The following is a 24,436-nucleotide window of genomic DNA, read 5'->3' on the forward strand; positions in this document are numbered from 1 at the left end:
ATAATTTTTTTATAGTTTATTTTTGAGACAGAGAGACAGAGGATGAGCAGGAGAGGGGCAGAGAGGGAGAGGGAGACACAGAATTTGAAACAGGCTCCAGGCTCTGAGCTTCCAGCACAGAACCCAATGCGGGGCTTGAAGCCACGAACTGCGAGATCATGACCTGAAGCCAAAGTTGGCTGCTTAACCCACTGAGCCACACAGGCGCCCCTCAGAGCCCTTGTTTTAAAGAGAAGGACCAAAGAGCTTGATAGAGCTTGGTAGAGTCTTATCTTTGCTACTCTTTCATAGTTCTGGTAAAGTGCACAGAGAGTCAAACCATTTTGAATCTCCAGCCCAGGGATGAAGGATAGACTAAGATAAGGAAGGATGGTTAAAGGCAGCTGGCAGGAATCACTAACTCATTCTTCCAGTTAAGAGTTCTGGCTACTAACGCTTTATTTAAACTGATGTCATCTCTGGGACAGTAGATCTTGTCCTGGCTGAAAATAGCTGTTTCACTGTGCTTATTAACAGGGAATTAGGCCACCCAGGTTGAGAGGGAGATACTCAGGAAAGATGATGGTTTCCTCCCCCAGCCCTTCCTTGCTCCTCAGAGGAATAGATTTTCAATTACATATAAACTAAGTAAAAAAGACCAACTTTTAAGATGTTCTTAAAAAGCTACTAATACTGATAAAATTGTTTCTCTCCATCCTCCAGTCCCAGTTCCTTTAGTTTACATTAACTGTTTGGTGTCAGGTTTTCTTCTATTTGCTTTTCTGTTTATTTTCACATGCATAGATTTACCTGTAGAGATATGGCTTTTTTTTTTCACTGTTTTTTAAAAATAGATCTGTTGTTAATCTAGTTTTTAAAAAAATAATCTTTGTAGTACTGTGAAGAGATTTCATAGTGCTTTACCTTAATTTAAAAAATTTTGGGGGCACCTGGGTGGTTTAGTCGGTTAAGCGTCAGACTTTCGCTTAGGTCATGATCTTGCGGTTCGTGGGTTTGAGCCCTGCGTCGGGCTCTGTGCTGACTGCCAGCTCAGAGCCTGGAGCCTGTTTCAGAGTCTGTGACTCCCTCTCTCTCTGACCCTCCCCTGCTCACGCTGTCTCTCTCTCTCTCTCCTAGAAATAAATAAAACATTAAAAAAAATTTTTTTTTAAATAATTAAAAATTTTTAAAAATATTTTCATTTATTTTTGAGGGAGAGGGAGACAGCGCTCAAGCAGAGAAGAGGCAGAGAGAGAGAGACACACACAGAATCGAAAGCACGTTGTAGGCTCTGAGCTATCAGCACAGACCCTACACCAGGCTCAAACCCATAGACTGAGATCATAACCTGAGCCAAAGTCAGATTCTCAACTGACTGAGCCACTCAGGTGCCCCCGTGTTAATTTTCAGCCACAGTATGACTTTAATAGTTTATGTAATTATTCCGCTATTGATAGCAATTGTTACTTCTATTTAGTTTTACTGAATACAGTGCCATATGGTAAACCTCTTCACAAATGATTCTTAGTGCTCATACGCTAGTAGCATTTCTCTCGGGTGGATAATCAAGAATGGGAACCATCTGGGTCAGTATCTAAAAATTTTTTCCAGTTTGACGTTGTGAAACAGAATTAACAGTTTTATAATTTTTACTTTTTGAATTACTAATTATGTTAAACATCTCATGTTTTTTGTCTTTGTGTTTAGTTTTCTGATTTGTGTTTCGTTTTCTGACTTGCTTTTTTATACTTGACTCAATTTTCTTTTGGTCTGCTTGCAATTTTAAGATATTCTGTAGGATTTTTTATATTATATATATCTTTTCATTACATAAGTTACAAATATTTTCTCCCAGCCAGTTCCCTTAAAAAAAATTTTTTTAATGTTTTTTATTTCTGAGAGAGAGAGAGACAGAGAGAGAGGGAGACAGAATCTGAAACAGGCTCCAGTCTCTGAGCTAGCTGTCAGCACAGAGCCAGATGCGAGGCTTGAACCCAAGAACTGTGAGATCATGACCTGGCCCTTAACTGACTGAGCCACCCAGGTGCCCCAGTTCCTTTTTTTTAAAGTAACTTTTTGATTTACAGAAACATTGCAAGGATTGTACAGCGTTCCTGTATACTCTTCACTAGTTGTAGTTTCCTCCAATGTTAATATCTGCATTAGTCACCTCAGGCTGCCAAAGTAAAATCTACAGAGTGTGTAGTTTAAACAATGAGAATTTATTTTCTTTCAGTTCTGGGTGTGGGAAGTCCCAAGGTCAGGGTGCTACCACGGTTGGTTTTGGTGAAGCCTCTCTTCTCAGTATGCCATGACCACATATGGCTTTTACTCAGTGTGTGTGCAGGGAGGGAGAACGATCTCTGTTATCTCCTGTACTTGTTATAAGGACATCAGTTCTGTTGTACTAGGGCCCCACCATAAAGGTGGCTTCATTTAGTGAGGCTTTATCTCCAACATAGTCGTGTTGGAGTTTAGGGCTTGAAGATAACGTATTTTAGGGGACACAATTCAGTCTCTACATCATCTTGAATTACTCTGGTACCTTAAGATACTAACACTGATGTGTTGCTATTAAGTATACTCGACTTTGATATTCGGTTATCTGCAGCTTTTCCATTAACATTTTTTCTATTTCAGGATTCAGTCTAGGATATACATTGATTTCAGTGTCACCTTCTTAGTCATCTAAGGTCTTTGACAGTTTCCTTGACAGTTTTGAGGAGTACTGGTCAGGTATTTTGTAGAATGTTCCTTAGTTGTGTTTGATATTTTCTAATGACTAGACTGGGTTTTTGTAATGACGACCACAGAGAAGTTCCCTTCTTACACATCATATTGAAGGTACACGAAATCCACATGACCTCACTGGTTAATTATGACCATCTGCGACCGTCTGCATTAAAGTAGTGTTGGCCAGGTTTCTCTTCTTAAAGTTGCCATTTTCCCCTTTCCATATTGTATTCTTTAGAAGCAAGTCACTAAGTTTACCACCCACTCCAAGAGGGGAGGGGTTAATCTCCACCTCTTGGAGGGAAGTATCTACATATCTTATTTGGAATTCTTCTGTAAGGAAAGTTTATCTCTCCTCCATTTATTTATTTAAGCACTTATTTGTATCAGCATTCGTTCATATTTATTTTATATTTTGGATTATAATCCAATAGCACATACTTATTTTGATGGGAATTCGTTGAGGTTGGCTACAGTATTATTCTCTCTTCCCACCCCATTTCTAAGAAGTATTATTATGGGGCGCGTGGATGGCTCAGTCGGTTTAAGCAGCTGACTTTGGCTCAGGTCATGATCTCACGGTTCATGAGTTCGAGTCCCGTGTCGGGCTCTGTGCGGACAGCTAGCTCAGAGTCTGGAGCCTGTCTTCGGATTCTGTGTCTCCCTCTGTCTGTCTGTCCTCTGCTCATGCTGTCTCTCTCTCTCTCAAAAAAAAAAAAAAAAAAAAAAAAGACTTAAAAAAAAAGTATTGTTAACGGTGTCATATATAAATTTATCAAATCCTTTCTCTTTATAGCTTTTGCATTTTATGCTTTAGTTTAAGACTTTTCTTAAACATCTAAAGATAAGTATAAGTTCAGGATAGGCTAGGTTATATTGTGATTATAACTCTAAAATCTTAGTGGAATGTAACAAGCAAATGTTTATTTTCTGTTCATGACACATCCCCATCATTGGTGAGGTAAGACCTATTCTAAATCTCCTCCCTTTTGACCCAGGCTGTTGAGTATAATATAACTGAACTCTTTATTTATTTTAATAATATATGCATATTTATAATATGTAATATACAGAAATGTACACAAAAGGAGTAACTTGGTAGACAACTTGTATACATCATGGGTATATAAGTAGCACATAGACTGAGAAAGAGAACATCACCATACTCCAGAGACTACCCCCTTTTACCCTTTCCTAATCACTACCTTTACAAGGATAAACACCATCCTAATTTTTTTGTTTATTTTTAGAGAGACTTGAGAGAGAGAAATAGAAAGTGCTAACGCATACATGGTGGAAGGGCAGAGAGAGAGGGAGAGAGAGAATCCCAAGCAGGATCCACACTGTCCACGCAGAGCCCAACGTGATCCCATGAGATTATGACCTGAATTGAAATCCAAAGTCAGACACTCAACCCACTGAGCCACCTGTGTACCCCACCATCCTAATTTTTATTGCCAAAGATTTCTCTGATTTTGAAATATAAATGAAACTATACTGTATGTACTCTTTTTTTGTAATGGCTTTTTTCACTAAACTGTTTGTGAGGATCATTCATGATATTGTGCATGGTCATAGTTAATTCTTATTATTCAATATTCCATTGTAAGCAAGTATCACAGTGTTCTTTCAGTCTACTGTTTCTGAACATTAGTTTGTTTTCAGTCATTATTTTCAAATTATTCTATGAACCTTTCTTTATATCTTTCTTGCTGAATATGTATTTGTTTTTTTAGGGACTCTGACAGTTTTCTAACATGGTTTGTATTATGGCTATAATCTTGAATGCTGCTGGTCAGAGGGAAAGATAATTCTGCAGAGTTTTGTACCATCAGTTAAGCGGGCTGGCCTGGAAGCAATGTGCCGTCAGTGCTGAGCCCAGCATGCCGCTCAGTCTCACGAACCAGGAGATCATGACCTGAGCTGAAATTAAGAGTTGGACGCTTAACTGACTAAGCCACCCAGGCGCCTTGGTAAATTTTATCTTTAATCATGGAACATCTTCATCTTTTTATTGCCTTTTGCTCTGAATTCTACAGGCATACCTTGGAGATATTTGTGGGTTTGGTTCTAGACCACTGCAGTAAAGTGAATATCATAGTTAAGCAAATCAAATGAACTTTTTTGTTTCCCACTGCTTAAAAATGTTATGTTTACACTAAAATCTCACCAGAATCTTTTTGCTGGTGGAGAGTCTTGCTTCATTGTGGATTCCTGCAAATGACCAGGGTGGTAGTGGTGAAGGTTGGGAGGCTTTAGCAGTTTCTTAAAATAGGATAATGAAGTTTGTCACATTGATTAACTCTTTTCATGAAACAATTTCTCTGAGGCATGCAGTGCTGTTTGATAGCATTTTACCGACAGTAGAACTTCCTTCAAAATTGGAATTAGTCTTCTAAAACCCTGCTACTGCTTTATCAACTGGTATGTAATACCCAAAATCCTTTGCTATAATTTCAACAGTCTGCACATTTACTTCACTAGGAGTAGATTCCATCCCAAGAAATTACTTTCTTTGCTCATCCATTCAAGTTTTATCCTGAGATTGCATCAATTCAGTCACTTCTTCAGACTTCACTTTTAATTTTAGTTCTCCTGCTGTTTCAACTGCATCTACAGTGACTTCCTCCACTAAAATCTTGAACCCCTTAAACTCATCCATGAGAGTTGGAATCAACTTCTTCCAAACTCCTGTTAATGTTGATATTTGACCTCTTCCCATGAATCATGAATGTTCTTAATGCATCCAGAATGGTAAATCCTTTCCAGAAGGTTTTTTATTTACCTTGCCCAGTTCCATCAGAAGAACCACTGTGTAATGGCAGGTATGGCCTTACAAAACATATTTCTTAAGGGGCGCCTGGGTGGCTTAGTCGGTTAAGTGTCAGACTTTCGCTTAGGTCATGATCTCGCGGTTCGTGGGTTCGGGCCCCGCCTCGGGCTCTGCGCTGACTGCCAGCTCAGAGCCTGGAGCCTGTTTCAGTCTGTGACTCCCTCTCTCTCTGACCCTTCCCTGCTCACGCTGTCTCTCTCTCTCTCTCTCCTAGAAATAAATAAAACATTAAAAAAAAATATTTCTTAAATAATAAGACTTAAAAGTCAAAATGACTCTTGAACCATGGTCTGTGGGATGAGTGTTCTGTCAGCAGGTATGAATCCATTTGTCTTATTGTGAATCTCTATCAGAGTTCTTGAGTGACCAGAAACATTGTCAATGAGCAGTAATATATTTAGAAGATTTTACCTCTCTGAGCAGTAGGTCTCAATAGTGGGCTTAAAATTCAGTAAACCACACAATAAACAGATGTGCTGCCATCCAGGCTTTGTTGTTGCATTTGCAGAGCACAGATAGAGTAGATTTAGCATAATTCTTTTTTTTTTTTTTTTTAATTTTTAAAAATCTTTTATTTATTTCTAAGAGAGAGAGACAGCGTGAGCAAGGGGAGGGTCAGAGAGAGAGGGAGTCACAGACTGAAACAGGCTCCAGGCTCTGAGCTGGCAGTCAGCACAGAGCCCGACGCGGGGCTCAAACCCACAAACCGCGAGATCATGACCTAAGCGAAAGTCGGACGCCCAACCGACTAAGCTATCCAGGCGCCCCAGATTTAGCATAATTCTTAAGGGCCCTGAGATTTTTCAGAATGGTAAAGGAACAGTGGCTTCAAATGAAAGTGACCAGCTGTGTTAGCGCCTAACAAGTCAGCCTGTCCTTTGAAGCTTTGAAGCCAGGCATGGACTTTTTTTTCATTAGGTTTAAAAGTCCTAAATGACATTTTCCAATGGAAGGCTGTTTCATCTACATTGAAAGTCTGTTGTGGAGTATAACCAGCTTTATTAATTACCTTATCTAGTTCTTCTGGATAACTTGCTGCTTCACCTTGCACTTGTATGTCATGGAGATGGATGGCTTCTTGAACGTTATGAACCAATCTCTTCCAGCTTCAGACTTTTCTGCTGAGGCTTCCTCCTTTCTCAACTTTTGTAGAATTGGTGGCTTGGGTATTGGCCTAAGGGAATGTTAGAAGTTAGAAGATGACTGGTGTCATCTTCTGTCCATACCACTAAAACTTTCTCCAAATCTGCAATAAGGTGGTCTCACTTTATTATCATTGATGTATGTTCACTGGAGTAGCACTTTAGATTTTCTTCAAGAATTTTTTCCTTGCGTTCATAAATGTACTGTTTGGTGCAAGAGGCCAAGCTTTCAGCCTATCAATAGGCTTTTGACATGCCTTACTCACTAAGCTTATTAATTGCTGCCTTTTGATTTAAAGTGAAGGATGTGTAATTCTTCCTTTCATTTGAGCACTTAGAGGCCATTGTAGGATTATTAATTGGGATAATTTCAATATTGTGTCTCAGGCAATAGGGAGGCCTGAAGAGGGGGAGACGGGAATAGCTGGTTAGTGGAGTAGTCAGAATGCACACATTTACTAATTAAGTTCACTGCTTTATATATGGATGTGGTTTGTGGCATCCCAAAACAATTACAGTAGTAACCTCAAAGATTACAGATCACTGTGGGGTGTCTGGGTGGCTCAGTTGGTTAAACGTCTGACTTCGGCTCAGGTTATGATCTCACAGTTCGTGGGTTCGAGCCCTGTGTCAGGCTCTGTGCTGACAGCTCAGAGTCTGGAGCCTGCTTCTTATTCTGTGTCTCCCTCTCTCTATCTCTCTCTCAAAAATAAGTTTAAAAAAAAAAAAAAAGATTACAGATCACCGTAACAAATATAATAATGAAAATGTTTGAAATAATTGTGAGAATTACCAAAACATGACACATAGACTTAAAGTGAGCAAATGTTGTTTGAAAAAATGGTGCCAGTAGATTGCTTGGTGCAGTGTTGCCACAAACCTTCAGTTTGTAAAAATCCTACCTGTGAAATGCAATAAAGCAAAATGCATTAAGATGAGGTACCATTTTTCTATATTTTCATTTTAATTTTAGTAGGGCTTTGTTTTAGTAGCCTTTATTAAACAGTATGTACTTTAAAAAAAATTTTTTTTATAGTTTATTTATTTTTGAGACAGAGAGACAGAGCATGAGTGGGGGAGGGGCAGAGAGAGAGGGAGACACAGAATCCGAAACAGGCTCCAGGCTCTGAGCTGTTAGCACAGAGCCTGACGCAGGGCTCAAACCCATGAACTGTGAGATCATGACCTGAGCCAAAGTCGGTCGCTTAACCGACTGAGCCACCCAGGCACCCCTAAACAGTATGTACTTTTAAAGTCAATTTGAAATTCCTGTAGATGAACTTAAGTGTTTTGTATTTTATTATTAACATGTTTGGACTTATCCCTACCATCTCATTCTGTTTCCTATTTGCCATGTTTTTCCTAGCTGTTTGGTACCTTTTCACATTTTCTTTCTTTCTTTTTTTTTTTAAGTTTATTTATTCTTGAGAGCAAGAGGATGTGAGCAGTCATGAGTTGGGGAGGGGCAGAGAAAGAGGGAAAGAGAGAGGATCCCAAGCAGCCTCCTAGCTATCAGTGCAAAGCCTGAGGCTTGATCTCATGAACCAAACCATGAGATCATACCCTGAGCCAAAATCAGGAGTCGGACACTTAACTAACTGACTGAGCCTCCCAGGCGCTCCATGATATTTTCTTAGTTTTTCTTGCTCTAATGATCTGAAAGGTGTGAAAACCATTGCAGCTTTTATAGTGGCTTCCTTTTAAAAAAAAAAAAAAAGGTATTTCAGAAATATAGGTGAGTATGGAGACTAATGTAACATTGGGTGGAGATGTTTGGATCTTCTTAGATAAGATTACTCTTTTTTCCCCACCTTAGTTCTAGAGCAACTCATAGAGGAACACAGGAGTTAAACAGATAAAGATTAAAATGTAGGCATAATTACTGATAAAATTATGGGACTTGGTTTCTATCTGTGCATTTAGATATACAGGCCATTGGAATTACTTATGCAGGCAGTCACTGGCACATTGGACAGCCAGCCACAAGGATAAATTCCAGATGGTGCATCTGCAACTGATGGAGCCTCCATCGTTCCAGATCCTTGCATGGCTGCGTGAATAGAGCCTCCTCCACCCCCACCTATGATACATGTAGTACCAACAAGCAATAAGCCTCTGTTGTAGTAACCTAAATCACTAACATTGCAGGATTAGTTGTTGCCATAGCTTATTCTGACCAGTAAACTCAGTTCATCACAAGGCATAGCACAGACTAAAACCATACTCATACTCATAGGCCCTAAAAAGAGGAGCAACGACAGTTAAGTTTCTTCTTTTGTGAATTTCTTACGCCCATTTATGAGGTGTTAGCTTTTTTCTTTGTGATTTATAGTTGTTTGTAAGTTCTGATACTAATTCTCTTTTGCTTGTGTGCATTGTAACTATCTTCTAGTGTGTGAACTATCTTTTAAAATTTTGCTTATGGGGTCTTGTATTAAATCTTCATGTGACCAAATTTCTTAATCTTCTGGTTCATAGTTGGTACCTTTTATATTTTCTTTTTTTTTTTTATATTTTCTTTTTTAAAAAAATCCATCCCTTCACTATTATGAGTGATTTTTCTTTTTTTTTAATATTTTTTAAAAAAATATTTTTATTTCTAGGAAAGAGAGAGACAGCGTGAGCAAGGGAGGGTCAGAGAGAGAGGGAGTCAGACTTTGAAATAGGCTCCAGGCTCTGAGCTGGCAGTCAGCACAGAGCCCGATGCGGGGCTCAAACCTAAGCGAAAGTCGGACGCTTAACCGACTAAGCCACCCAGGCGCCCCTATGAGTGATTTTTCTATATTCTAAAACTTTTAAAGCTTTCTTCTTATATCTAGACTTTTTTCCTTAAGTATTTATTTATTTTGAGAGAGTGAGCATGAGCAGGGGAGGGGCAGAGAGTAAGAGAGAGAGAGAATCCCAACCAGGCTCTGAGCTTTCAGTGCAGAGCCCAATGTGGGGCTGGAGCTCATGAACTGTGAGATCATGACCTAAGCCAAAATTAGGAGTCAGACATTTAAGGGACTGAGTCACCCAGGTGCCCCTCATATCTAGACTTTTAATCCACCTGGGGAAAAAAAAAAGAAGAAAAAATCTGTGTCTCCCTCTTTCTCTCCCCCCGCCCCACTCATGTTCAGTCTCTCTCTCAAAAATAAACATTAAAAAAAATTTACTCCACCTGGGGTATTTTTCTTCTTTGGGGAGTGGTGGCTGATGGTGTAACATAAGGATTGAACTTCCTCCTACCATCCCTGACAATGTGGACAACCAATTATCCCTATACTGTGTACTGAGTATTTGTAACTTTCCTACTGATCTGTAATGCCACCTCTGCCATATGTGAACCACCATGTAAATGTGGTTTCATTCTGGGCTCTCATCTTTACCTTTTGTCTATTATATCTGTACCCATACTACAGAGCCTAAATTAATTTAAGTTTCACTATTTAGTAGGGCAAGGGCCCTTCCTGTTCAGTTTCAAAGTGGTCTCAGTTCTTTGTGGCCCCTATTGTCTTCTAGGTTAATTTTAGAATCAGCTTGTCAGGTTCCATGAAAAGCTGTATTGAGGTTTTAGTAAGAATTGCCTTTAGTTTGAGGGTAATCTTTTTTTTTTTTTAATTTTTAAACATTTTTATTTATTATTGAGAGACAGAGAGAGACATAGTATGTGCATTGGGGGTGGGGTGGGGGTGGGGTGGCAGACACAGAATCTGAAGCAGGCTCCAGGCTCTGAGCTGTCAGTACAGAGCCTGATGTGAGGCTCACACTCACAAACCACGAGATCATGACCTGAGCTGAAGTCAGATGCTTAACGGACTGAGCCACCGAGGCGTCCTGAGGGTAATCTTTGTGATAGTGAGTCTTCCCAATTATAAACCTGCTTTATCTTGCCATATATTCATATAGGATATGCACATGCTTTCTATTATATTTCATAATTGGTTATTACAAGTATATAGAAAAAACTCTGGGTTTTTGTGTATTAATCATGTATATCCAGGAACTTGGCAAAAGTTTTATTAGGTTATTTAATAGTTTGTTTACACATTCTCTTGTATTTTTTAGGTAGATAATCATTGTCTGTCTGTAAATAAGGACAGTTGGTTCCTTTCCAATTCTTTTCTCTCATTTCTTTTTCTTGGCATCAGCCAGAACTTCAGTTATTGTAATGATAGGAATTTTTGTCTTTTTTTAAAAAAATGTTTATTTATTTTTGAGAGAGAGAGAGAGAGGGAGGGAGGGAGAGAGAGTAGGGAGGGGCAGAGACAGAGGGAGACAGAATCTGAAGCAGGATCCAGGCTCTGAGCTGTCAGCACAGAGCCTGACAAGGGGCTAGAACCAATGAACGGTGAGATCATGACCTGAGCCGAAGCTGGACGCTTAACTGACTGAGCCACCCAGGTGCCCCTTGTCTTATTTTTTTATTTTAGGGAGATGCTCTCAAAATAAATCATGAAGTATGATAATTGCTAGAGGTATCTGGAAGATACTCTTTCCTTTAGACTCATACAAAGACTTAATTGGAACTGACTTGGTTTTAATTATTCCTTTTTCTGTATTTAATGAGATAATCACGTGGCTTTCTTTTATAATCTGTTCATGATAATGGATTTTTTAAAATGATGAGCCACTGGGAAGATTTTCTCTTCATATACTATTGACCATTTGTATAGCTTTTTTGAATTGGCTGTTTTATTTTCTACTGGGTTGTTATATTGCTTTGTAGGTACTTTTAATCTGTTATGATGATTAACCATTTATATTTTCCTCTCTTAAGTTTTTGTTTTTTACTTCTATGACTTGAGTTTTGTGTCATGCTTAAAATTCTACCATTTAAATTGTAGAACTATTCATTATAATTTTTATAGTTATCTGACAGCTTTAAAAAAGTATTTAATCTGGTATTTGTTCTATATGATAGGTGAGATGGGAATCCCTTTCTTTTCATACATGGAAATATTTGCTCCTTATTGAATAAGGCCTTCTTTGTTACTGATTTGAAATATCATTTTCCTTATATACTAAGTTTTCATATATGCCTAGGTTCATATTTGTATATTGCTATGGTAACATATTGTTTTAATTATTCTTGCTTTACATTAGCTCAAGTCTCTGAGGCAGGGATTTAAAAGACCTCAGGCTTCAATCTAAGAGCCTGTCCTAATTATGCTATTTTACAACAAGTTTTGTGACCTTGCTTTTATGTCACTTTGCCTCTTTAGGATTCGATTTCCTTTCATGCAAACTACTGATAATGGTAGTAGTAGTATCTACCTCATAAGATGTGAACTTAATACAGTACCTAGAACTGAACTGTCAATAACTGCTCACTGTCATTCATTGTTTTCTTTTTTAAAATCAATACTTTTATGAACATCTTCCTCTGCTCCCCTTGGTCACTCTTTCCCTTCAAAAATGAGTGACTAATACAGATGAGAGGCTGATGTCTGTTGGCCCTCTCTCTGAGGGACAGTTACATTCAGGTGGAGCCTGGTTTTTTACCTGTTCACTTTTGTTGCATAGGGATATGAATACTCCTTTCTGCTTGTCTTGTGGTGAGCTCCCTTATCCTGTAGGGAAGCTGTTCACTTCTCTAGCTACTCTGCCAGGTTCTGTGAAGTCAGTCCAGTTCCAGGGTAAAAGAGAAATAGTGGGAAGTCCATTGTGTCTATAGGTCCAAGTAGAGTTCTTTCTGTTAAAAAGTGTATGCTATATTATCTTTTTTATATATAATTTTTTTAGTGTTTTTATTTATTTTTAAGACAGACTGAGCATGAGCAGAGAAAGGGCAGAGAGAGAGAGAAACACACACAGACACACACACACAGAATCAGAAACAGGCTCCAAACTCTGAGCTGTCAGCACAGAGCCCAACAGGGCTCGAACTCATGGACCGTGAGATCATGACCTGAATCCAAGTCTGACCCTTAGCCGACTGAGCCACCCAGGCGCCCCTATATGCTGTATTATCATTGTCACCTGACTCCTACATGTATTTCTCACTTGGTTTAGAACATTTCCCCCAAATTTCTACATCTGTTATGCAGGAAAATACTTTTCATTTATTTAACGGGTTTATTAAAGGAAGAATTAGCAAACTGGAGGCTCAAAAGCCAAATCAAAACACAACTTTGGCATGAGGATGTTGAGTGTTTTTGTTAATAACATTTTTAAATGGTGAGATTTTGGGGCACCTGGGTGGCTTAGTCGGTTAAGCGTCCGACTTTCGCTTAGGTCATGATCTCGCGGTTCGTGGGTTCGAGCCCTGCGTCGAGCTCTGTGATGACTGCCAGCTTAGAGCCTAGAGCCTGTTTCAGAGTCTGACTCTCTCTCTCTCTGACCCTCCCCTGCTCATGCTGTCTCTCTCTCTCTCTCTCTCTCCTAGAAATAAATAAAACATTTTAAAAAACGGTGAGATTTCATTTCATTTACTGTGAGAAGCAAGAGAGGCAACATTAGGTGACAGGCATATATAGGCAAGAACGCTTATTCCTTTAAATCTTCAGTGTTCTGTTTTTGACAACAGAAACATTAAGTGGAAGATACATGAGTTTACAGAAAGATTATAAATTGAATTTTGAACTTTTAAGCAAAACTCTGTAAAGATTCCGGCTTCTAGCTCCAGGTTTCTGATAAATAGCTCTCATCCCTGCACTTGTCTCCACAGCAGTTTATTGCAATATTATTCTAACAATAGAATATTGAGATATATTATGCAAAGATAATTGGACATCAAAATCAGTGATTTTTAAAAAAATGTTTTTATTTAAGTAATTTCTACACTCAATGAGGGGCTCTAACTCACAACCCCACGATCAAGAGTTGCACACTTTTCAACTGAGCCAGCCATGCACTCCAGTGATTTTTCTCCCCCACTCCTTGTAATGTATAAAAAACCTCTTCCCATTTCCTCCTAGGTTATTCCTAGTTGTGTTTGTGTTTGTTTAAAAGAAATTGGATTGCAAGATGTATAGGTAGAAATCAAAATAAGTTAATGACCAGTTCTCTTATTTATTTTTTAATTTTTTAAATGTTTATTGATTTTGGAGAGAGAGACAGAGTGCAGGTGGGGGAAGGGCAGAAGAGAGGGGGAGACAGAATCTGAAGCAGGCTCCAGGCTTTGAGCTGTCAGCACACAGCCCGACGCGGAGTTTGAACCCATGAGCTGCGAGATCATGACCTGAGCCGAAGTCAGACGCTTAACTGTTTGAGCCACCCAAGTGCCCCACCAGTTCTCTTTTTTAAATGTGCACAAAGTACTTCTTCAGGTTGCCTTATACTCTGCTTACAGTATGCTTCATATCTTGATGGAGAGTCAGCTTTGGAAAAACACTGTTGGTCTGCAAGTTCACTTCTCAAAAGCTTCCTCATTTTGAATAGGTAATATATGGTACAAAATTTGAAAGTTAAGAAAAGGCATAAGTCTCACTTATCTTTCTGTATTTCCGGACACCCAGTTTCCTCTTGTAAAATGCAGCCACTACTACCAGTTTCTTGTATATCCTTGCAGAGATATTCATGCAAGATTCCATATATAGTCATACAAATGTGTATATATGCTTTACATACATTCAAATAAATGGTAGTATTTAGCAGCTTATCTTGGCAGTCTTGCCAGTTTTCAGTCTTGAAATTTCTGCCAAATTGCCCTTTCTTGCCCTTCAAGGAGGTTGCCCCAGTTTATAGTCCTACTCACAGGCAACCTGAGAGAGTGCCTGTTTTCCCCACAGCCTCACCAACACAATGCCTTATCAGACTCCTCTGATTTTGCCTAGGAAAAATAGTACCTTGTGGTTTCAGTTTGCATTTTTTGTATTTTGAAGTTCATCAGCTTGAGATGAATTTAAAAATATTTTCCAGTTTATCTTTTGACTTTGTGTGTTTATTCACCATGACGACCATTTTATTTTATTATTATTCTTTTTTTAATATTTATTTTTGGAGGAGAGAGTGCAAGAAAGGGGAGGGGCAGAGAGAGAGGGACAGAGGATCTGAAGTGCGCTCTGCACTGACAGACTGACAGCAGCTAGCCGGAACTCACAAACCTCCAGATTATGACCTGAGCCAAAGTCAGACACTCAACCGATTCAGGCACCTAGGGGCCCTATGATGACCATTTTAAAAATGTGTATTAATTCTCTTATGGCTTTTAGATTTTGTTTCATTTAAAAAGGCCCAATTGGAGAGGACAGAAATGATTCGTTATTTTGTTTTTTACATTTAAAGTGTTTGGTCCTTTTGGGAGTTTTAGGATAAGGTTAGGAGGTAAGCAGGTGTACTTTTGATGCAAAGATGTATATACTGTGATATAATGTGTATATTGTATTAAGACCATAAGTGACTTGGGGGAAAGAGTAGTTACTGTATTGCTTTTCTCTTTAAGGGAATCATTGCAAATTTTTTCACAGATAAAATAATACTTTTCTGTAGGAAATTTGGGGAAATAACAGGAGGAAATGAAAATAACCAAAATCACCCAATGGTCCTAGTATGTATGTGCATATATATATATATATATATACACTATATATATGCACATACTCATACTGTATCATAAATTTTTTTCACTTTAGACTAACACAGGAACATAGATTTAGAAAATACTTTAACTGAATGCCTAGTATTGTGTCTGAATTTTTGTTTTTCAACCATCCTAAATGCTTTTCAGAGGAGAAATCCAGGGCCTTTAAAAGAACACACGTCCTCAGTTTTAGGCTTACCTTTAAATCCTGAGCAGTTTTGGAGAGGCCAAATAGATGAGACGCCAGCATTCCTGCGAGCCGGGCACCCAGCGGGTCTCGACCCGAAGTGACCAAGAAGCCGGCGAACTAAGCCATCGAACTCCTCCACCCGCCCTTGCGTGTCCACAGCCGGGCCTGAGCCCCCGCTTCCCAGCTTGGCCCTGTCCCGTAGCAGCGCCCCCTGGTGGCGGCGAGGGCTGAGTGCGCGGCTGTGGGAGGTGCCCCACATAGCTGGGCAGGTCAGCTGCCGAGCCCTTCTCTTCCGAGAAGTCCTTTTAATGGCTTTCAGAGCCGCTTCCTTTTATTAGGCCTGCGTCCGCTTCTGCGGTGCTTTGCTGCACGCCCCGACTTCAAGTGCAGAATTGTGGCCCAGTCGGGCGTGGCGCTGTAGATGCCTGCCAGCCAGGCCCAAGGCGGGTCGAGGCACAGCCTGGGTGGCTGGGGGTCCTTTCCGCACCCCACTCCTTCGCCGCTCTGTTTGGGGCCTTTTGAGAAGTTTTGAACTTCTGGGTTTGGCTCGCCCGCGTTGGCGGTGTGGTGGGTGGCCGAGGGGTGTCGCTGTGCTCTGTGCTTGGGCGCGGCCCTTTAAACTTTGTTTTTTTAAACTTCGGGGGTGTGGTCGCGGCGCCTCCTCTCTCCCCGGCTGGTTGTTCTCTGGCCACCCGGTCCTTCCCACCGCCCCGCCTTCCAGATGCTTTGGAGTCATGAGCCGGGAGGGCACAGGGACCCCTCTGGTGGCCGAGGTGATCAAAGGTGAGTGCCGCGGTGCGGGGCTTGACTGTCCCTGGAGCCGCGGCGACAACCAGTTCTCAGAGGGCATCAGGCGGTGCCGCGGGGGAGGCAAGGAGGCGCTAGTTGCCGGCAAAGGGCTGCCTTTTCACTTTGGGCCAGGCCGATGCTGTCTCAATGGCGTGGGTGGCCTCCCCGGACTCCTTGTCCCCAGGCGTGGTCTTGCTTTGGGGCGAATCCACACTGACGTGTGCATTTGGGAACCTGGTGTGCTTAACACCGCTGGCTAGTAGAGGAGCTCTGTCTCCTCACCCAAGGGAACAAAATCCCAGGTCATTCTGTGTACGGGGATCAAGGTTCATTTGTGGTTTGTAAAAGGAATAAAGTCCAACATCCGTTTGAGTGTTTGTGGTTGCAAGACATTTCAGTTGAGTTTGCCTGGAAGTAAAGACAGCGATTGTGTGAGTTGAATTGTAGACAGAAATTGTTTAAATTCCCATTTGGGTAAAAGATGCCAGCTGGCGTTCTTTGTATTTTACTATTTTGAAGGCTCTGCTTGATTTTACCACAATCAGAATGAGAGCATTCTCCTAGCACTACTTATTACTACTAAGAGGTGTTGCAGGTGACTGCTTTACTGAGGATTTTTAGGCAACTTTTTTGGGGTGAAGCGTGGGAGGAAGGGTGGAGCCTCTGAGCATTACTACTCCTTACCATTCTTGCTAAACTTCACAGCAGCCTAACTGCATTTATGCAACACAAGTTCATCTCTCACTCCTCTTGGAGAAACCTCTCATTGCTTCCTTTGTAATGGTAATTTGTCTAATTGTAAAATCACAATGAAAGTAGTGATTCCGAATCAAAAAAAGAAGTGATCTGTAAGAACAGTTGGATAAACATATAGTTTGTTTTGTTGTTTGTGTTTTATAGCCATAAACATTAATTTAGCAGCGTTTTTGATGGCATTCTTTTGTTTCTATTTTTAAAAACGCAGTTTCCTATTGAAATGACTTTTTAGGATGACTTAAACTTAGTGAAACAAAGCACAAGTAATCTATGTTGATGTCTAATTATCAAATGGATGCCTTTTTTTGCTGAAATTTCTTAACCCAGGGGTACTAAAGTTTTGTAATGAGAGGTTCCTCTAGAAATCTAGCCATATTGGTATGTGAAAAATTACTGCTATTGAAATTTATGGTTAAAAGCAATTCTCCTATAAAAATATTGCTTATTTGTTATCACCTGCCAAAATAGCAGAACATTTTGAAATTGCCCATTGCACCCTTACCATGCATGGAAAAAATAGCAATTTGACTTCATCTGAAAAGAGTTGCATCATGATATATGAAACGTTTTTTTAATAACCTGAAGGAAGGAACATTGCAATTTTTCATTTCAGATCGCCTTTGTTTTGCCATTCTCTACAGCAGACCAAAGAGTTCATCAAATGTACATTATTTCAGCATAGATAATGAACTTGAATATGAGAAGTAAGTATTGCTTTTTAAAAGATTGTTAGTAACATTTTTTTTTATTTTGAAGAAACAAAAGGTATGTTCACAAATAGAATAGTCTTGGAAAATTACTAATAGGTTGATTGATAATTGCAGAATGCTTTTTTTAAAACCCTTGGTAATAAAATAGACCTTCGGGGAAAAGTCAAAATGAAAGAATCTTCCTAAATTTAATAATTTACATTTGAAATTCTAATAGTTTAAGGTATAATGAGATATAAACTAGTATGCTACTAAGATGCTGTGTTTTAGCCAGTGGAAACATGTGGAAAAACAGTTTTTTATTCAGAAGGTATTTTCAGATGTTATTGAGGCTAGATTTAACCATTGTAGCACTTGCCATGTTTTTTATAAGCGTTGTGTACCAGAATACCACTAGTATTGAGTTGTATGATCAGTAAAAATTTGTCATATGTTTTATTGTCTTAATTGGATCTTGTAGTTCCAAAAAGGCATTTATATTTAGAGCATCTAGAATGTGTATGTGTGTATATATATATATATATATATATATACACACATACACACATATATGTTTTTGTTTTTCGTTTTTAAAGCTTCTACGCAGATTTTGGACCACTCAATCTGGCAATGGTTTACAGATATTGTTGCAAGATAAATAAGAAATTAAAGGTAAAATGATTTTTACTTAAGATTTGACTTAGGTAATCATTGTTAGCCTGATCCTGGGGAGGGAAAAGTAGGGAAAACATACTTCTGTTTTTTATTAAAAAAAAAAAAAAAAAAAAAAAGTCTTGTTTGTCACTGTGGTGGTGCTTGTGACATATATGTGGTTTATTGTTTTATACAGTCATAGTGTATGTTTGTTTTCCAGAGTTTTGACTGAATGGTTTAAGATTGATTGGGTCGTTTGGTTCTGGTTTGAATTGGTAATGCTCAAATACTTGAAAAGCCAAAGTGGAAATTGGTTAATAAAATGAAACCTCTTACTGTCTGTTCTAATGGAACTGAAACCCTAAGAAGAGAAACTTCCCTTGCTTTGGTCAAACAGTGACCTTTCTGCCTTCCCTTTGACAGAGAATGCTAGCAAACTAGTGAAGAAAATTGCCTCATCTTGCTTCCATTCTATCTTTAATATCCTGTGATGTTGTGACTTTTCATTCTCAGCCTTTGTACATACTGTTAAGGAGCAGGGAAGGCAGGGGCACACAGCATCTCTTTAAGGCTGTATATGAGAGTTGCAAAGTAGATTTCTATTAGGTTGAACTCAGACTTCATTCCTTTATTTAAAAAACTTTGAGTTATGGTCACATACAATATGTGTCTGTGTACTGCTAGCAATTCCAAATTAGTCACTGTAAATTCTCAAGTAGAAAGTGCTGGATTGGGGCACCTGGATGGCTCAGTTGATTGAGCAGCTGACTTTGGCTCAGGTCATGGTCTCACAGTTTGCGAGTTCCAGCCCCGTGTTGGGTCTGTGCTGACAGCTCAGAGCCTGGAGTCTGCTTCAGATTCTGTGTCTCCCTCTATTTCTGCCCCTCCCCAGCTTGTGCTCTCTCCTCTCTCTCTCAAAAATAAATAAACATTAAAAAAAACTTAAAAAAAAAAAGTGCTGGATTTAGGGGCGGTTACTTTTTTAAAAACAATGTTATCCAGGTGATTACTTACCGTAGTACTACAGAGAAGAAATAAAATTTATTTTCAACTAAAAACTAAATTGTATTAAAAAGTTATGAGTGAGTAAGGCAGATTTTCCCCCCTTTCCTTGAGCCTCAAGCCTACAAGTCCCCAACATAAATGTTGTAAGCACATGCCAGAGGAGTACTAATCTGCAAAATGGCAATGTGCCTTTTCTTTTTGTGTTACATAGTATGCCCTGCAGTTTTATGTAGAGATGGATATTCTTTTTTCTGGGCTTTATTTTTCCCTTGAATAGGAATATAAGCATTTATGGCCTTGTATATTTATGTCCACACTCTCCTTTTTTCCAGTTGCCAATGGTAGATCTTTTGTTCATACAGGGCTAGGAAGCTAAAAATAGTTTCCTCTCCCCCTGCTTGAGTTTCTTTGCTCTAATATTGAAAGACTTTTCCCCCCCTGAGTACTCCACCATCTACAGCCTTTTTATCCTTGAATCAACCAAGAATATATTGGTATATTAGTCCTTTTTTATTTAATTTTTAAATTTTTTGTTATTTACCAGAACAATGTTCAGGGTATTGAACATTGATGGAAACATTACTGTCTACTCAATTAGTGATAAAAATGTGTATAGAGTGAATTTAAGTGTCTTGTGCTTATGTTGCTCTGTGGCTGGTTGGGTTTTGTTTTTGTTTTTAAAATCAACTTGAATCTCTTATTCTATGTAAACAAAATATGTACACATTCATCATTGACTCACAGAAGCCAAGAAATATGTGCCTTTTGAACTCAATATATCCTTTTCCTTATGCTTACCTGAATGTTTCTGCTCACGTTAGTGAAATACAGGTGAGGAGGTGGTAACTAATCATATGCTTTTTTTGGTTTTTAAATTCCATATCCCTTTTATTTAACTTTTTATTAAAGTATAATGTATGTACAGAAATAGGTACAGATCTTAAGTACATAGCTTAATGAATTTTCACAAACTGAATATATGTAGGTAATCATCTTGGTCATCAAATCAATAATAGAACATTAGCAATGCCACACAAGAGCCCACTTACACTCTGTTATTTCTGTTCCATCCTCTCTCTCTGCCCTCTTACCTCATTCACTATCCTGATTTGTAACAGAATGAATTATTTTTGCCTGTTTTAATTTCCCCTTTTATTTTAATATAAAGGTTTTGGGAATAGATACAAAAACAGGAAAAGAAAAGTCTCCCTCCCCTTCCACCCCACCCTGCCTTTGCTAGCATCTTACATATTCTTTCAGAGCATAAACTCCAAGCATATACCTGTTCATGTCCTTTTCTCACTCCTTAATTGTACATTCATTTTAATCCAAGAACATGTCTATTATGGGAAGGTATATGGTATTTTTGAGTATCAGAGTTAATCATTTTAAAGTTCTTGCTAATATAAATGCTTATGTGTTAAGATTTGGAATTGATCTTCATTACAAAGTATAAAGGTTTAGGAAACTTGAAATTAAAGAGAAAATACTTACAGCTGTTTATCTTTATGTAGTCCATCGCAATGATGAGGAAGAAAATTACTCATTTTACTGGGTCTGATCAGAGAAAACAAGCAAATGCTGCTTTCCTTATTGGATGTTATATGGTAAGTATTAAAGTGATTTCCTAACGTATTAGTGAAAGTGCATACAATAGTGGTACTTTAAATTGTGGTTGGAATTTTGAAATTACTTTTTCTATGATAACGTCTTGATTTCTTTCCAGAAAGAACATTTTTACTTTTAAAGATTTGACCAACAGGGAAGGCTGTGTATATTTGGGAAGATGAGGTATATGGGAGATTTCTGTACCTTTTACTCAGCTTTGCTGTTTTAAACTTAAAACTACTGTTTAAAAAAAATTGACCAATTACTGTGAAAGCCCTTTTGGCACTTAAGGTTAGAGAATAATGCCCCCAAAGCTGTGTGTTTATAAACTCATGGTCCATTTAGTGAAGTTGTAAACATGGTGTCAGGACCAATAATTGATTTTTTTTTTCTAGAAAAACCTCAAAGTGCATCATGTGAAGTAAGAGTGCTTTATAATTTGAATACAGGCAATTTTTTCCTAACTGAGGTATAATTCTTAGGTCTATTCTTGCAGATTCTCTCTGTTGTCATCAAGATAACTCGCATGAGGGCATGGTTACTCAGTGTTGTAGGAAAATGGGTACATACTGTGTAGGTTACACAGGACATTGAGAGGTCTATTTGAATCATTGCAAAGTACGCTTAGGAATAGCCAGTATTTACACAAGAGTTATAAATTTCATTTATTTATAAGGATTAAGGACGAGCTTTATTTTTGTAGCCTCATTTTATCACTGCCTGGTGCATTTATCTGCAGGAGTACCTTAGTGGCATGTTTTCCAGAATAAGCCAGGAGCTCCTCCAGAGTGGTATCCCTTATCTTTTTGTTTGTTGGTGTGGAAGCTAACTACTTACTCTATTCACTGGGAAAGACTGAGTTGGATGTGTCTTCCCCTCCCACCTAACATAAGGGGATTGTTTTTGAAGTTTTTTAGACAAGTTCTTTCTTCTGTCAGCTTGCTACTTCACTCTGTCATGCTTTCCTCTCTTTGAAAGTTATTTTCTGGTATATAGTTTAATAATTTGGAATATACAGTGATTAGACCAGAAGTTGGTGGTACTAGCTAACATTACACCTTAAATTTTAGTGATTTCCTTTTTCTGTTTAAGGTAAATCATTAACAAAGATTAAGGCCTCTTTTGCTTTTGTTTTTTCCTCTTGTGTTCAGAGAAATAGTTGATAGAAATGTTTCTGGTATAGTTCTGTCATCTCTGAATGTATGAAACACAGATTATAGATTAGATCTTAAAATTTGACTTTTTTTTTAATGTTTTTTATTTATTTCTAGGAGAGAGAGAGAGAGAGAGAGAGAGAGAGACAGCGTGAGCAGGGGAGGGTCAGAGAGAGAGGGAGTCAGACTGAAATAGGCTCCAGGCTCTGAGCTGGCAGTCAGCACAGAGCCCGACGCGGGGCTCGAACCCACGAACCGCGAGATCATGACCTAAGCGAAAGTCAGATGCTTAACCGAATAAGCCACCCAGGCGCCCCTTGACTTCTTAAGATTACCCAAATGTGGTACTTTTGTTTGTTTGGTTGGTTTTCCATCTTTACTGGTGTTTATTGTGCTTCGCAGCAAAAATTCTTAGGAGAAAAAAAAGCCTGTGAGTTCTCAAGAAAAAGAGAATAGTGAGGTAGGTTTTTTAATGGGGTTATTTGGTCCCATTACTTAGCCAATCACTGGGGATAGGAACCTCATGGATGACCGGATAAGTGATAACAGCTTTACAGAAAGAGGGAGGTAGCCGGGATTCTTGGGGTTTATACAATATTAAAGGAAATCCTGGAGAAATGGCCTTTGGTGTGATAGTAAAAGTGTTTGCACTGCCCAGGAGAAAATCTGGGTGGCTGAAGCCATTTGATTTTAGAGAATGTGCTCTTGAATAGAACATACTGAGTTCTGCTTGTACTGTTCTTGGTTCAGTCATTTGTTTCTGGTCAGATGAGATGTCCCCAAGTGGGGGGGGGGGGCGCATCTTGGGGAGCCAGACGTGGTGTTATCAGTGTGAAGAACCTCCAGAGAAGGTGGCTGTGAGGTGAGCATAGGTTTTGTTAAAAATAACACTTGATAATTTTATAAAAAGAAATCTCTTTTTTATAATCTTATTGTTGTTTTTTACTGCTAGTGAAAAAAAAAAGATCCCTTGGCAGATTTACTGAAAATTTGTTGTTGTATTTGTCCTAAGTTTGGTGTTGGCCTTTTGACTTTGTTTATGGTTATGTTTTGGCATGTAGAGTGTGTTTTTCTATATTTAACATATTTAGAGTTAGAAATCCTTCCAGGATTTTAAGCTCTCAGATTAACACTGATTTGATTGGTTAGGAAAGTGCCAGGTAAGGAAATTAGCCGTGGATTTGAGTTCATTCCTTTGTTCGGTTAGAAGCCAGCTTGGCAGAAGGATCATAGCTCTTGGCTGTGGTGAAAGTCTTTGCAGCTATGACTGGCTGGCTAAAGCAGGAGCTTGGAGTTCAAATGATGCTAGGTAGTGAAATAGAAGAAAAACTTATAAGAAAAGGAAATTTAATAATAGCAAAGGAGGATCGAGGTGTAACATGGATACCTTAAAAGATGAAACATCAAAGCTAAGTAAATGAAGATTTGATCGGTTGAAATCTGTTAAATCCTCTGATTAAAGATTTGTAGAAAGAATGGGAGTTCCCTAAAAAAATCAGTCTGCAGCCTTGATAACCTTTTTTTGGTGTTATTGAGGAATTTTGGATGCTGTAAGGGTTTTTAGTGATTGACCTGGCAGGTGGTATAGTAATGTTAAAACAAAAAACCTCGAGGAAGAGCTGTCAGGAAGGAAATATTCCAAATGGACTGACTCTTGATCATCCAACCTTTTACACTCTTGGCTTCTGAAGGGGATTCCCCCTTCATCTTTACATATTCAGAAGGACCTAATACAGAGTGTGGAGGAGGCTTGAGAATAAATTGTCAGTACTTCTATTATCTTTTTGTCTAAAAAACAGAGGAGGTTAGTTTTGCAAGTATTCAAAATAATTCAGATACTTAAAACAGGATTGATAGCCCATGCGCCCTTTTGTCAGATGGTCAGTGTCATGTGTGGCAGAAGAATGAGATTATTGGCTTAACTAATTCATTTGTCTTCAGTATGCATATTTCTAAGTAATGCACTTTGGACCTAGGACCATACATTGTGTATGATTGTTCTTCCCTTAACCTTCCTCATACTTGAATGGTCCTTTGTTGCTAACACTGATTTATGAAAGAGACCATACCTCTTATGAATGTTCCACGTTGTGAATTTCTCTGGTTTCTTCCTTGTGGTATGTTTTAACTTGTTTTCTCTATTCTCTGTATGTCTTACGAACCAGCAGTTAAATCTGTAGGCTTGTGCATTAGTAGAATATGTTGCATCGTATCAGAAAACATATAATACCTTGATTACCGTTCAGGATGCTAAAAATGACCACTGGATTAGGGGCTAATCATCAGATTCCTTCAATGTCAATGTATGTTTTTATTGATTGTAAAATAAACTTCTGTAAATATCTTCTCAACTAAAAAAGTTAACAAATAAAGAGAAAAAAAGATACAGCTGAACTCAAAA

The 24,436-nt window shown here is 38.7% G+C and overlaps 1 protein-coding gene across 14 annotated transcripts in view; it reads left to right on the plus strand.

Annotated features, from left to right (window-relative positions):
* CDC14B (cell division cycle 14B) overlaps nucleotides 1–24,436 on the plus strand; it is a 112,592-nt gene that overhangs the window by 41,656 nt on the left and 46,500 nt on the right. For 9 of the 14 annotated variants that reach the window (XM_039245675.1, XM_039245668.1, XM_039245673.1 and 6 more), the window contains exons 2-4: nucleotides 17,539–17,629; nucleotides 18,211–18,286; nucleotides 20,788–20,880. In XM_039245675.1, the coding sequence (XP_039101606.1) occupies nucleotides 17,539–17,629; nucleotides 18,211–18,286; nucleotides 20,788–20,880 (260 nt within the window). Of the gene's footprint in view, nucleotides 1–16,064; nucleotides 16,164–17,538; nucleotides 17,630–18,210; nucleotides 18,287–20,787; nucleotides 20,881–24,436 lie in introns of those variants that run through there. The other 5 variants (XM_039245669.1, XM_039245679.1, XM_039245681.1 and 2 more) reach the window with 3 other exon arrangements.

Source organism: Hyaena hyaena, unplaced genomic scaffold (assembly GCF_003009895.1).
Source record: "Hyaena hyaena isolate Hyena2069 unplaced genomic scaffold, ASM300989v1 scaffold_269, whole genome shotgun sequence".
Classification (NCBI taxonomy): Eukaryota; Metazoa; Chordata; class Mammalia; order Carnivora; family Hyaenidae; genus Hyaena; species Hyaena hyaena.